The following is a 14,850-nucleotide window of genomic DNA, read 5'->3' as shown; positions in this document are numbered from 1 at the left end:
CTTCCAATAGCTCTTCTCTGTGCAAGATGCCAACTGCTTCCCAATTACACATTGTTGAACGGTGAATTTGCACCTCCTATACAAATCATTGCATCTACTTTGAGATTATACAAGTTTCTTTTGCATTCTTTCTTCCATTTTTCTTTCTTTCAGTATATATATATATATATATATATATATATATATATATATATATATATATATATATATATATATATATATATATATATATATATATATATCTATATATATAAAAATAAGTTGTCTGTGTGTGGATCTGTGGATGGATCAGGTGACGTCATGTTTGTCCGCATATGACGTCTGAATCATTTCACACTAATACAAAAGAAGAAAAAAAACTAAAAAAGGTAAAAACTACAAAAAAAACTAAAAAGAAAAAAAAACTAAAAAAGCTAAAAAACTAAAAAAAACTAAAAAAAGGTAAAAATCTAATAACTAAAAAAAAACTGAAAAAAATAAAAAAAGGCAAAAACTACAAAAAAAATAAAAACTAAAAAAAAACTAAAAAAGCTAAAAAACTAAAAAAACTAAAAAAAAATAAAAAAAGGTAAAAAACTAAAAAAAACTAAAAACTAAAAAAGAAAAAAACTAAAAAAAAGGAAAAAACTGAAAAATAAAAGAGAAAAAGAAAACTAAAAAAATATGAATAAATATATATAAAAATAAGTTGTTTGTGGGTTATGTCTGTCTGTCGAGTGACGTCGTGTTTGTCCGACTATGACGTCTGAATTATTTCACACTAATACAAAAGAAGAAAAAAAACTAAAAAAGGTAAAAACTACAAAAAAAAACTAAAAAGAAAAAAAAACTAAAAAAGCTAAAAAACTAAAAAAAACTAAAAAAAGGTAAAAAACTAAAAACTAAAAAAAACTGAAAAAACTAAAAAAAGGCAAAAACTAAAAAAAAACTAAAAACTAATAAAAAAACTAAAAAAGCTAAAAAACTAAAAAAACTAAAAAAACTAAAAAAAGGTAAAAAACAAAAAAAAAACTAAAAACTAAAAAAGAAAAAACTAAAAAAAAGGAAAAAACTGAAAAATAAGAGAAAAAGAAAACTAAAAAAATATTAATAAATATAAAAAATATAAATATAAATATAATATAAATTAGCAATCAACAAAGCACCGAGACACAAATGACGACCGGGACACAGGGAGTATAAATGACGACCAGGACATAAGTAAAAAAAAAAACTAAAAAAACTAAAAAAATGGTAAAAACTACAAAAAAACTAAAAACTAATAAAAAAACTAAAAAATCTAAAAATCTAAATAAACTGAAAAAGAAAAAAAAGAAAAAAGGAAAAAAATAAAGGAGAAAAACAAAACTAAAAAACGAATGTATATACAGACCGGGACACCGGGATACAAATGACGACCGGGACACAGGGAATATAAATGACGACCGGGACACAGGGACACAACTACAATGGGGACACCGGGGGGCACAGGGGGATATAAATGACGACCGGGACACCGGGACACAAGGAATATAAATGACGCCCGGGACACTCAAAGAGAAATCACAGACTGGAACACCGGGACACAAATGACGACCGGGACACAGGGAATATAAATGACGACCGGGACACAGGGACATAACTACAAAGGGGACGCCGGGGTGCACAGGGGGATATATAAATGACGATGGCGACTCAGGGAATGGTCGATTAGCAATCACCATCAACAAAGCTCAAGGGCAATCATTAGAATCATGAGGTATAGATCTGAATACGGATTGTTTTCCCATGGACCATTATATGTTGCATGTTCAAGAGTCGGTAAACCTGACAATCTATTTATATGCACAGACAATGGGACAGCAAAGAATGTTGTATATTTGCAAGTTTTACGTAGTTAAAAACATATATATATATATATATATATATATATATATATATATATATATATATATATATATATCTATATTCACAGGTGGGACATAGGGACACAACTACAATGGCGCGTAACTAATATGGCGCGTAACGACTTACGCGCGCGGGGGGGCTTGGGGGGGGGGCGCGAAGCGCCCCCACCAACTAGGTGTTGGGGTGGCGCGAAGCGCCACCCCAACAGCTAGTATATATATATATATATATATGTATATAAGCTTGTGTTTCTCTTTGTATATAGTGAATACTTTGCGTTTTCTCTTTTATTTTTAGATAATAATTTGGTTTTCATTTAAGGTGTCTACCCCGAGGGTCAAAATGTTTCTACAATAATATCTTTAAACAGCATACCGGATTTGCACAAAATTGAAATCAAAAACGAAATGATCATCGGTGGCTCTGTACCTTTGTCAACATTCATAAAAGTTTTGAAAGATGCTTCTGATTTAGATGGATTTGCCTATTCCTCTGCTTTAGCTGACCATTTACAAAAGGTAGCGAATCTAGCGGTTAGAAATGTAAGTTTTTTTTTCAATCTGCTCTTTTTTTGCTCCTAATGAATAATAAACTTTTATGAAAAAATTGCCACTATTGGGATTTGAAACCCTGTTTTTCTGCTAATTATGAAGCCAGTATTGCTCTGGGTACTGAGCCATGGCGGCTAATCGACAGTTTTGTTATGGCAAGTTACGCGTTTACTATAACTTTGCCAATTTTAATATTAAATTGAATAGATATAGTGCATGGAAAATATTTAACTATAAAATGAAATAAAATACATTCAAAAGCACACTAAACGCCTATTCTGCACACATAAGAACCATAGTTAATTCGACAAAGCACAGGGATGTCTCAAGGCACCCATGCCAAAGAGGTGGAGGGGTATGTTTTAAATTTGATTTTTCAATTTTCGATCCATTTCTTCCAACTTTTATATTTGTCATAGCCTAAAATCCTGAAAAACATTAATAAATGACGTTTTTTTTTCAATTTAGTGGCGTTGGCAAAATATTTTTGGCTCGTAAACCCCAAGGGGATCTAGTCGAGAATCAAGTATATACACGGACCTACCTTTTTTTTCTTTTTTTTCGCATGAAGCAACTGTAACATGGTTACCTTGCTTAAGCTGCAATTCTACCAAGTGTCCTTCACTCAGAACTTCCCAGAAGCGAGTAACACCTTGAAAACACGGAACAAAAATTCAATCTCTCGTCCAAAAAGAAAAAAATCAGAATCTCTTTTGTTTTTGTTGGGGAAAGTGCACAGACTACGTCATATCCTTTTATTTGAAATACAAATAACGTAAGAAGTAAATTGGCCTATAAATTGGCTAATCAATTACCTATAAATCGATATCTCGACTATCTCTAATCTTCGTAGTTATCCTGAAACGTTGCTCTGCCAGTTATTCTCAAAACTTGTCTCGACATTTCAATGATTGTGAAAAATTGGATAGGTACAACTGCGTCCCGATTCGATCATGTTTACGATAGTGTTGAAAGCAGTATATCTGTGTCACAACCCATGGAACATTTGATAAACCTCTCATTGCTAAAGGAAGTATTTCCATTAGTCCTCAAGAAGGCAAGAATAGTATCTCTTCAAAAATGTCATCTTCATAATGATTCATCTCAGTTCTCTCAGTGTTTTCTGAAGTGATTCAGAAGCCTATGAAGATATTCTGAAACGTTGTCTGCAGAACTAATGCGTTGAGTCAATTGAAGCTTTAACAAAGAAAATTAGATGTCGTAAGATGTCAGAATTAGATGTCGTTAGATGTCATAGGGGTTAACTGTCCTTATAAAACTAAGTTAAGTTGTCATTTAAGTTTTAATTTCCTCTCCAGATATCCTTTCGAAAAGTCATCTTGTAGCTTTAGGTTTCTCATTTACATCAACAAGGTTTATATCCTCCACTCCAAGTTTTATATTGCAACCCTGGCCATCTGTATGATATGTTTTTATTAAAGTGAGGTAGATGATCATGACAAAGCTGGGAATATTTCAGAAAACTGCTGACTTGCACTTTCATCTTCGCATTTGCATTCTTTATCTTACAAATTTCATTCTTAAAATTTAAAAATTTCACGGACCGAGATTGATGCTTTAACAAAATAATTATCACTTGCCAGGTTTGAACGCTTAGAGTCTGTTACAATTTTCAAGGATTAAGGTAGTTTTCAATGAAGTTTTGTTTCAAAGAGAAGTAAGCACTTTGCAGATGAAAACACGATCATCGAAGACAATCTGATAATAACTGATAATACCTTGATATCTTTTTTGTTTATTTCAAATCGTGATAATGTTCATAGTTTTAAATCATCTTGAAAGCCCTATGCGGTTTTTACCGAAATTAATTTAACCATGGTTCAAGAGGAGGTAAAAACTAGGCTCAAGTGAATAAATTGAAAAGAAATTGTGGTTTATTCTTCGTTTCTCCCAACGGTAATGCCCTGTCTTGCAGGAGTACCTGTAACGCCCGACTGACTTACCCCAGTTTTCTCTTTAACTCTTCAGATCTAGCTTGCAGAAGAAGTTTTTTGAGTTACTTAATAGAATTTAAAACCCACAAGACCACTAATCTTAAGGCCTAAAACACACTTGGCATTTCTTACCGATCGGATTTTTTAGTGAGAAAAATCCTTATATTGCAGCTATGGTGTAAAAGGTAGGTCATATTTGACAGTTTTTAACTTTCTTTGCAATTAATTCCATTTTTAATTTAAATGGATACAAGGCATTTACCTCAGGAAGCAGAAGGTGTTTGAAGCACATTGGAAGCAGTTTGCTACCTTCCGTGTACGGAGAGCCGGCCGTTGAATTTTTTAAGCTGTTGCCTGTTATGCAGTTTGGGACTAATTTTTAAGTATTTGTTTGTTGAACAAAGTCTTTTTGTATTTTCATTAAAAATAATCGAAAAAATTGCAATTCCCCCCTCCTACAGATTGATAAATAAATTTTTTAGCTACCCCCTCCCCTATATTCGTGTGAATTAAATATATTTTCAGGCATTGGGGGGGGGAGAGTTAAACAAGAAGTTATTCTGAAAACCATTAAGGAGACATTTGTTTAGCGTGAGAGTAGTTAGTTTAAAACACATACATTAAATTAACTCTCATTTTTTTATTCATGATAAATAAGCCCCCTGATTCTTAAAGCTTCCATGAATTTCGGGACATTTCCTAATCAAATTATCTGTCCTCTTTTTACTATTATAGTCTCCCCTCCCAGGAAAAGTAATTAATGACTTTCCGTTTAGTTTTTTTATGATATACTCACAGATCTGATAGATTGTTAAAAAAAAACGATGAATACAGTGGCAGTGGGTGGCTGCATTGCTACCGGTGGCGCTAAGAAAACTGATCGTTTATTTTACCTCTCAATGTGCATTTCGTAATACCATCCTATTCGCCTCTACTGGTACGGCGGCGGTGTTAAAAAATTCGATTGGTAAAAAATGCCGAGTGTGTTTTCGGTATTGAGATAGACTTGAGACGATACAAAAAAGAGCTGTAAAAAATTATATTTGGACAAAACTACTCAACTTACGAGGATGCACTGAAACAACTCAATTCGGACTAACTTGATAGTCGTAGACATGGCTTTACATATAGATTTGGACTAAATTGTTTGAATTCCCCAACTCATTGTCGTCTACTACCCAACCTTGAGAGCCCCCCAACTGGGCTCTCAACTGGGCTACGACAAATAAAAAATAATTGTCCACAGTTACTGACTTGCTCAGCCTATAGTACTGAGAGATATTGCAAATTATTTGACCCATATTTTACCCGTCATTTTAATAATATTGACGCGACTAATATTTAATGTTTGATTAATATGTGTTTGATTAATATAATGTTTGTTTAAATTTTCCTGTGAGTGTTTATTAAGGTATAAATTATTTTTACATGCTAATGCTAGCTCTGGCTATTGTAGTGAATAAATATATTCTATTCTATAAAACAAAGTGGAAAAGTCGTTGTTTTCTTTGCCAAGATCATTTTGTCCCACGGACTTCTGTTAAGAGTACATTGTATAATAAAAATTTTGCATGCAAGTTACGTGGTAATGTTAATTGTAGAACAACCACTGTAATTTACCTATTAGAATGTAATAAATGCTGCCTACAATATGTGGGGGAAACAACTAATAATATATATAAAAGATTTTCTGGACATAAGACAACAGTTAATAATGAAAAAACTAATAATTATCTAGTTCAACATTGTAATAATGGTAAATGTTCCATATCAGATATAACTGTCACAATTTTAGAAAATTTAGAGTTAGAAAATTTAAATAAAGAAGAGAAGAATAATAGACTACGTAAACAGGAGGTGTTCTGGATCCATACTCTTGGTACAGCTTATCCTTTTGGGCTAAATGATCGTGTAGCAAAATATGGTGACATGTCTCATGCTGTTGTTAAATGTATTGATGGTTTTATGGACCATCCTTCTTTTACTTGTCCTACTAAACGTAAAAAACGATCGAGAGGACATAGGAAAAATAATAGAAAAAATGAATTAGATGTACATATGCTTTCTATAGATCTATGCCAGCTACTTGAATCTATGGGTATGATTTCTATAATAAAATGTCTAAATAATTTATCCAAGAGGAATTTAATCAAACTTTTCTGGATCGTTAAGAATAATACAGCTCTTGATTATAATTTTAAAGTAATATGTTATACAATTTGCATTCTAACTAAAACGAAATTTATTTCAAAAAAGAAAAAGTTCGATAAGATTAGTAATAAGGATAACAGATTATATTTACCTATTAATTTTACTTGTAAGCAGATTGAAGATATTAATTTACCAGAAATTTTAAATCAGCGGCATGTGAAACAGGCCCTTCCTAGTAATTTGAATTATAATTATAGTCCAGTTTTAACTTATAAATTTTCGAAAACTATTGGGCAAATTATTTTTAATTATAATTTAATACTAAAAAGACTAGATAGTGATATAAATTGGAAACCGGTTTGTAATTGTAAGCAACTTGGCCCATTTGTAAATCCTACTTACAAACATGTTATAACAGGGGACTTGTCAATAATAAAGCAAGATGATCTTCAAATTATAATGAATAAAGGGGCTAATTTCCGTGTTTCTCATCATCTGAAACCATCGAGTGTCCTTGATGGCTTGGAAAATGATTTTGATTTATTTATTGATAAGTGGTGTAAGAAAGAGAATAAAAATAAAGAGAGTTTTCAAAGTTGGAAGAATTTAATTATTAGTAGAATAAGAAATAAAATATATTCTAACTTAAAAAATAGTAACACTAAATCATTATTTTATAATGCGAAGATTAAACAAGCAATTGCTAATCTAAAGAATGAACTTGTAATTGTGCCAGTGGATAAAGCTAATAATAATTTTGCCATAATTTGTCAGAAGCTGTATTGTGATATCTTAAAAAGGGAGTTATGCACAACTAATGTTTACGAAAAGGTAAATATAGAGGATGAGAATTTAATTGAAAAGACTGAAGAAATGCTTTTTAAAAATTTTAATATTAAAATAAATGACAATGATAAAAAGTTCCCTTTCCTATATTGGACTGTAAAATTTCATAAGAATCCCCCTAAACCACGGTTTATTGCTGGAGCAGCTAAATGTCCAACCCGCATTGCTGCTACTGACCTTTCTTTAATTTTAAAGGAAATTGTAAATAAACTTAAAACCTATTGTTCTGGTATTAAAAAGTTTTCGAATTTTAATCCATATTGGAGTGTTAATAATTCACTGCAGGTGATAGATTCTTTAACAATGGTTTCAGCTAAAAGAATTGAGTCTTTCGATTTTGCGACAATGTATACTAATTTATCACTTAATGTAGTGTTTGATAATTTAAAAACTGTTATCAAGAAATCTCTCCTCTTATCTAGTAAAAGGTTCTTAAAAATAGACGTTTATAATAAAAAAGCTATATGGACAAATTGCTTTAATACTACAGTTAACTTGAGATGCTACAGCTTGGATATGATTTTTGAGTTATTGGAATTTGTTTTATACAATACTTATATAAGATTTGGGGGTGATTTGTACAAGCAAATTGTGGGAATTCCCATGGGGGGACAATGCTAGCCCATTTATAGCTGACTTGTTTTTAAGTCACCTAGAATATAAATATATGATGGATAAGAATAATCCAATTAATTTAAAACATGCTTTGTCAAATAATAAAAGATATTTAGATGATATTTTGGTCTTAAATTGTAAGGATTTCATTGATATTTCTAAAAATATATATCCATCAGAGCTTATTCTTGAGCCTAGTCATGGCGCTGGTCATGAAGATCATTTCTTAGATTTAAATATTAATATTTGTGATAATAATAAATTAAGTTTTAAAATGTATAATAAAACGGATGATTTTGATTTTGAAGTGATTAGTTTCCCATTCCCTGAAAGTAATATACACTCAAATATCACATATTCAGCGTTTTTCTCACAGTTACTTCGTTATGCAAGGATTTGTAGTAATTATATTGATTTTAAAAATAGATGTAAAATCTTAAGCCAAAAATTGATATCAAGAGGTTTTTCTGCAAATAAATTAACTTGGCAATTTAAAAAATTTAGTTTTCATTATAACGAACTTTTAAATAAATATCAAAAGAATTATCTAGAAATACTTAAAGAAATTTTCAACTAATTTCGGAGGTTCGAGAAATGTTGTCGCAGCGCCATTTATTTTGAATTGTGTTTCTAATTGAGCGGATTTTCTTAAAAATTAGCCACATGGTAAAGATGAATTCCATAATTGTTTAGTTCATTCAGGTTTTTTGCAATGTGTTAATATTTGTGATTTGGTAAAATTTATAATATTTAGTTTACCTATTGTTGCTAAAGGGAGGGATATATTAACAGGATAAGCTTGTTTTGGTTTTACTTGGTTGTTTTACATTTGCTGTTTTTTTTTTCTTTCATAGGCATGTATTTTGGGGGTGATACCTGACGCGGGGATGCCATGGATATTCTGTGGTAGCCACAACACTGTGCTGGGTAGAGAATTTAGAGTGGCGAAACCCTATATAGGCCAGTGTATTCTCCTGATGAGCCCTTATGTTGGGTGTTGCCTCTGAATTATTTGTCTATATTATTTTTTCTATTGTTTGGTAAATGACGACTTATACTTATTGACGACATGACTGCCTGTCCATGGATTATTCTCTATGGTTGATTGTGTGTGGCTATGCTGTTTGACCTATGTGATTGTATGGATGAGTAGGGTTAATGCCTCATTCAAGTGCTGGTCTATATTAATCACTAATTTAGGAAAACAGTCTTCCTTTTCTCCTTCTGTCTCTCTCTCTTTTTTTTCTTTTTTTTGTGTTTGTGCTGTTGCATTGGTGATTTCTCTTTTCATGATATATTTATATATATACATATTTGTGTGTATATATATTCATAAAAAGAAACAGCAATCAAACTTGTCGAATATAATTTTTGGCTTTCTTGTGAATATGTTTTCTTGTAAGCCCCCAGTCATGCAGCAGAATAAAAATATTTACTTTTTCAAAACAAGGAATAGACTTTTTACTTTCCTCTATTCATGTCTAGGAAGAAAGCCAAGTATTTCTTCAAGAAATAATTTCTTAAAATGGCTAGGTTATCTTGTTTTGGACCTGTTTATCGTGGTTATTTATGTAAAAAATGGCACATAAAGTAGCATATGGAGATTGCAGTTTTCTGTGTAAAATGACAAATAAAAACGATCCCAACTGAACATTCGTTGCCCTAAGGCTGGTGTTATTTTCTTTATCAATTTTGATTCGTATCCTTATTTTCTAGACCGGTTCAGTCGCTGGCAACTTAATGTTAAAACATAGACATCCGGAATTCCCTTCAGACCTTTTCGTTATTCTCGAAGCCGTTGGAGCCTTGGTGAAGATTGGTTAGTATAAGACATTTTCGAAAAATCTTGATAAAAAATCTTTTTATCAAGATAAAAATCTTGATAAAAATCTTGATGGTCGTTTTGGATTAGCTTAAATAAGATTGATCACCTGACACTTGAAGCTCAAGAGGAATTTGCTGACCTTTCGAGCAACTCAAACTTAAAACTTCAATTTAGAAAATGTCCTTTGACTGAATTTCGAATCAGAACTAGAACTGAATTCCCACAATTGCTGATATAGCGTTAAATGATCTTCTGCTATTCAATAAAACATATTTATGTTAGTTTACTTTCTCAGCTTTAGCATATATTAAATTTCAGTTGTTCATCAATAAAAAATTTTGAAGATGACTTTTGTCCAAACATTTGTCCAAGCAGTCTAAAACATTCCAAAAATATTTAATTTGTTATACAAAAAAGAGGCACATCCATAAATTAAAATTTTTCCCTTTTAACTTTAAATTAATACTTGTCACTCAACGACCAAGTTCGAATGTATTTGAGGAAGATAAGACGGTCAGAATTCCCTTTTGTTTTGTTTTTTGCCACAAAAAAATTCAATTTTGATGAAAAATAGGGGATATAATTTTTCTTAATTATAGTGAATACAATTTTACAACTTTTTGTGCAGTTTTAAATTTTAGGTTTTTGTTTGTTTCTAAACAAATTATAAAACTGAATATTTTCATATGTATATGTATATTATTGCCTAATAAATAAATCATAACAAAAAATATTTATTTATTTTTGCTTTATATTTATATGGGCTCACCAGGAAACTTGGAATCATAAATGTGGTCGTGAATGAAAATAGTTGAAGAAGCCCTGATCTTCGAATTACATTAGTAATTCGAGTAATTCGAATAATTCGAATTGCATTCAAAAGTATGAAATAGGAACAAACTTCCATATATGCAGCCCCTTTTTGTGATCTCTGTACAACTTAGATCCGCAGGCTTTGATATAGAATCTAGGAACTTGAGCAAAGATGCAAACCAAATATGACATTAAAAAAAAATACCAAAGTAAAAATCATTTAAAGAATTTCTTAATCAGACATAGCTATAGATATTTTTTGAAGCTAAAATCGGATGTTTATGTAAATACGTACTGTCGAAAAAAGTAAAGATAAAATATGTCCCCCTCATTATCTTAAATTGATCAGTTTTATTGAATAGTAGCTTATTTTCGTTGCACACAACACTATATATTGCAGTACAATAAATAGAGGGATACAAATTCTTTTTATCTGTGTTCGGTTTGATTGAACTGATCAGAGATGATTTGTTCCTCAAGTGAAGAGAGTTGGTTCCTGCACGTTTCATTTGTCTGCCTCAGTTAGTGTCTATCTGAGTTAACTCAGTTAGTGTCAGTTATCAGTCATCTAAGTGGTTACTTAGCCTATGCAGAATTTACAATTTGCTTATTTTATTTAATTATTATTATTATAGGAACGCTTATTTATCGACCGAAATAAATACGTAAACATTGCGAACATAAAATAAGTCTTGAGAATTTGCATCCTTGTTCTTCGGACACCTCCTAATACTGCGTGATGACTCCTGAAAATTAAACGTCTAGGATTTTCAGATTCCCTGTAGTAGATATAGCAGAGCATTAGTAATTCATTGTTCAATATGCATGATATTTTTGTGTTGAAAAATCGCTAGACCCTCAAAGAAAAGTTCTTGCAGAATTATCAATGCGTTGATTACTTTTGATTTATTTTTTTAGTATCTGGAAATGGTGACTGTAAGGCTCTTACTTTGGCAATGTTTTTGGCTGAAGATATGAAGAAAAAGATTATCGCTTCTATTATTCTGCCGAAACTATCAAATGCACAGACCTACATTCGGACCTATAAGGTAACATGAAATAATTTTTTTAAAACTCAAATTAATCTTTGTAACGAATAATAATCAAATTTGGTTTGAAAAAGGTCCAAAATCAAGTTTTATCTTACGTCTCTAATTTTCACTAGTCGTTAAGTGACAATGGCGGTATAAAATTGTAAACAAAAAATACACTTAAATTTCTGCACTCTAAAAACATTAGTTCGTTTTTCTGACAAACTAAAATGCAACCTTTCTCTATTCTCTCCATACAGTGTAGAAAATAAACTCTCTTCTGTTGCAAATTTCCCTTCTGAAACTGTGTCATAATAACAAGTCAGCTAGACTTGAAGCCAGTTGTTCCCAACAGATTTTTGGCCATCGCCCACTTAGGTGGATCCCCCGCTCGTGACATTTAAATTTTGTTGCTCAAAATTTTACATGTATTCACCTGAAGGAAGCTTATTGAATACATGCTTCCTGGAGGAAGCATGTATTCACCAATGAAGGCCATTAGTATTTGGTACACCAGCTTAACATTTTTTTTCAGGCCGTCCTCTATACATATTTTATGCTAATGAAAAATATCTTATGAATACAACTCCTTTTATAAAATGCATGTCGTTATTGCGATACTATAATATGTATTTTTTGCTCTTTAAAATATGAGGCTGACGTCATTCACATGGAAACTTTTTTTTTAAACTAAGGCTCTAAAATATAGTTACTTTAAAGTTGCACGTCCTGCCCATACCCACAAAAATATTATCATGTCCCACTGGTGGGGCCTGCATCCCAAGTTAGAGCAATATTTTCGAAAGAATCTTATCATATACTGTGAATGTTCTAAGTATTAATGAGGACTGGATTTCTAAAGACCAGTTCAGACTTGTTAAAGGTAAATCAACTGTAGATGCTCTGGACAAACTTGTAAATGTAAATGCAGTAAATGAAAAATGTGCAGATAAAAATAAATTTAAATTTGATGTTAATAAATTCGCAGCTATCACCTTTACTAAGAAAAGAGAAATTCCACTGATTAATCTTCAGTTCTTATGCCACGTGGTATCTACCAAGTGACATATGACGATCGCAAATTTTGTCTGTCGGTCTGTCTGTCTGTCCCGGTTTTGCTTGTTTAGGCACTTCCAGGTTAGCTACGATGAAATTTGGATGGCGTATCAGGAACAAGACCAGATTAAATTAGAAATTGTCGTTTCCCCGATTTGACCATATGGGGGGGAGGGGAGAGGACGGTTAAATTGAAAAAATTAGAAAAAATGAGGTATATTTAACTTACGAACGGGTGATCAGATCTTAATGAAATTTGATATTTTGAAGGATATCGTGTCTCAAAGCTCTTATTTTAAATCCCGACCGGATCTGGTGACATTGAGGGGAGTTGGGGGGGATCCTAAAATCTCGGAAAACGCTTACAGTCGAGGGATCAGGATGAGGCTTGGTGGGAAAAATAAGCACAAGTCCTAGATACATGATTGACATAAACGGAACGGATCCGCTCTCTTTGGGAGAGTTGGGGGGGAGGGTTAATTCTGAAAAATCTTTGACCGGAAATCTTTGAAAACGCTTAAAGCGGAGAGATCAGGATGAAACTTGGCGGGAAGAATAAGCACAAGTCCAAGATACTTGACTGACATAACTGAAACGGATCAGTTCTCTTTGGTGGAGTTGGGGAGGGGGGAGTAATTCGGAAAAATTAGAAAAAATGAGGTATTTGTAACTAACGAACGGGTGATCAAATCTTAATGAAATTTGATATTAGAAGGATCTTGTGCTTTAGAGCTCTCATTTTAAATCCTGACCAGATCCGGTGACATTGGGAGGAGTTGGAGGGGGAAACCGGAGTTTTTGGAAAACGCGAAAATCGAGGTATCTATATCTTACCAATGGATAATCAGATCTTAATGAAACTTGATATATAGAAGGATCTTATGTCTAAGATGCTCCATTTTCTATTCAAATTGGATTTGGGGACATTGGGGGTTGGAGGGGGGGACACAGAAATCTTGGAAACCAGAAATCTTGGAAAACGCTTAGAGTGGAGAGATCAGGATGAAACTTAATGTGAAGAATAAGCACAAGTTATAGACACGTGATCGACACAATTGGAATGGATCCGTTCTCTTTGGGGGAGCTGGGGATGTTAATTTGGAATTTTTTAGAAATTGAGGTATTCTTAACTTAAAAAAAGGTGACCGGATCTTCATGAAATTTGATATTTAGAAGGAACTCATGTCTCAGAACTCTCATTTCAAATCCCAACCAGATCTGTTGACATTGGGGGGAGTTGGAGGGGAAAACCGGAAATCTTGGGAAACGCTTAGAGTGGAGAGATCGGGATGAAGCTTGGTGGGTAGAATAAGCAAATTTAGTAGATATGTGATTGACGTAACCGTACTGGATTTACTCTCTTTGGGGGATTTAGGGGTGGGGTTCAGTGCTTTGGCGAGTTTGGTGCTTCTGGACATGCTAGGACGATGAAAATTAGTAGGCGTGTCAGGGAGCTGCACAATTTGACTTGATAAAGTTGCCTTCCCTGTTTCGACCATCTGGAGGGTTGAAGGGAGAGGAAAAATTAGAAAAAATGAGATATTTTAAACTTACGAGTTGGTGATCGGATCTTAATGAATTTTGATATTTAGAAGGAGCTCGTGACTCAGAGATCTTATTTTAAATCCCGACCGGCATTAAGCCTCTGATTTTCCTTTTAAGTCAATCTATTGATTCTTAAAATGCTGCTAGAACTCATACCATACGAGGCTCTTGAGCTCACCAGACATCTAAAGAGAGGAAGGCTGATTATTGGCCACCCCTGAATAATTTAAATAGCCGTAATTTAAACGAACACACGTATTATACTGACTCGCTAGCAAATTATGTATTCGGTAATTCCCTTTCCTCCTCTAATACTATAAGTGAAATTCGGAAAACTTTACGCATAAACCTATACATGAAATGGTATGAAATATTCTGCCAAGCTGTTAAGCCCTGGACCCTTTAGTTTTTTACTGATCTTAATGACCTTTTTTAAGGTGCAAAAACTTCTCCTTATTATAAACTGACACAAATTATTACTACTATTATAATAATCAAATATATTATCAAATATAAGTAAATTGAGCCGTTTTTATGTGGAATTAATAAAAGTAATTGCTCCACCTGTGATTGTG

The 14,850-nt window shown here is 32.5% G+C and overlaps 1 protein-coding gene across 3 annotated transcripts in view; it reads left to right on the top strand.

Moving 5' to 3' along the window:
* Nucleotides 1–14,850, top strand: part of LOC136028074 (uncharacterized) — a 295,077-nt gene that overhangs the window by 36,623 nt on the left and 243,604 nt on the right. For all 3 annotated transcript variants that reach the window (XM_065705682.1, XM_065705681.1, XM_065705683.1), the window contains exons 8-10: nt 2,209–2,429; nt 9,722–9,824; nt 11,562–11,692. In XM_065705682.1, coding sequence (XP_065561754.1) covers nt 2,209–2,429; nt 9,722–9,824; nt 11,562–11,692 — 455 coding nt within the window. The remainder of the gene's footprint in view (nt 1–2,208; nt 2,430–9,721; nt 9,825–11,561; nt 11,693–14,850) is intronic.

The sequence above is a fragment of the Artemia franciscana genome, chromosome 6, assembly GCF_032884065.1.
Source record: "Artemia franciscana chromosome 6, ASM3288406v1, whole genome shotgun sequence".
In the NCBI taxonomy this organism is placed as follows: domain Eukaryota; kingdom Metazoa; phylum Arthropoda; class Branchiopoda; order Anostraca; family Artemiidae; genus Artemia; species Artemia franciscana.
This window is presented reverse-complemented; position numbering and strand designations above follow the sequence as displayed.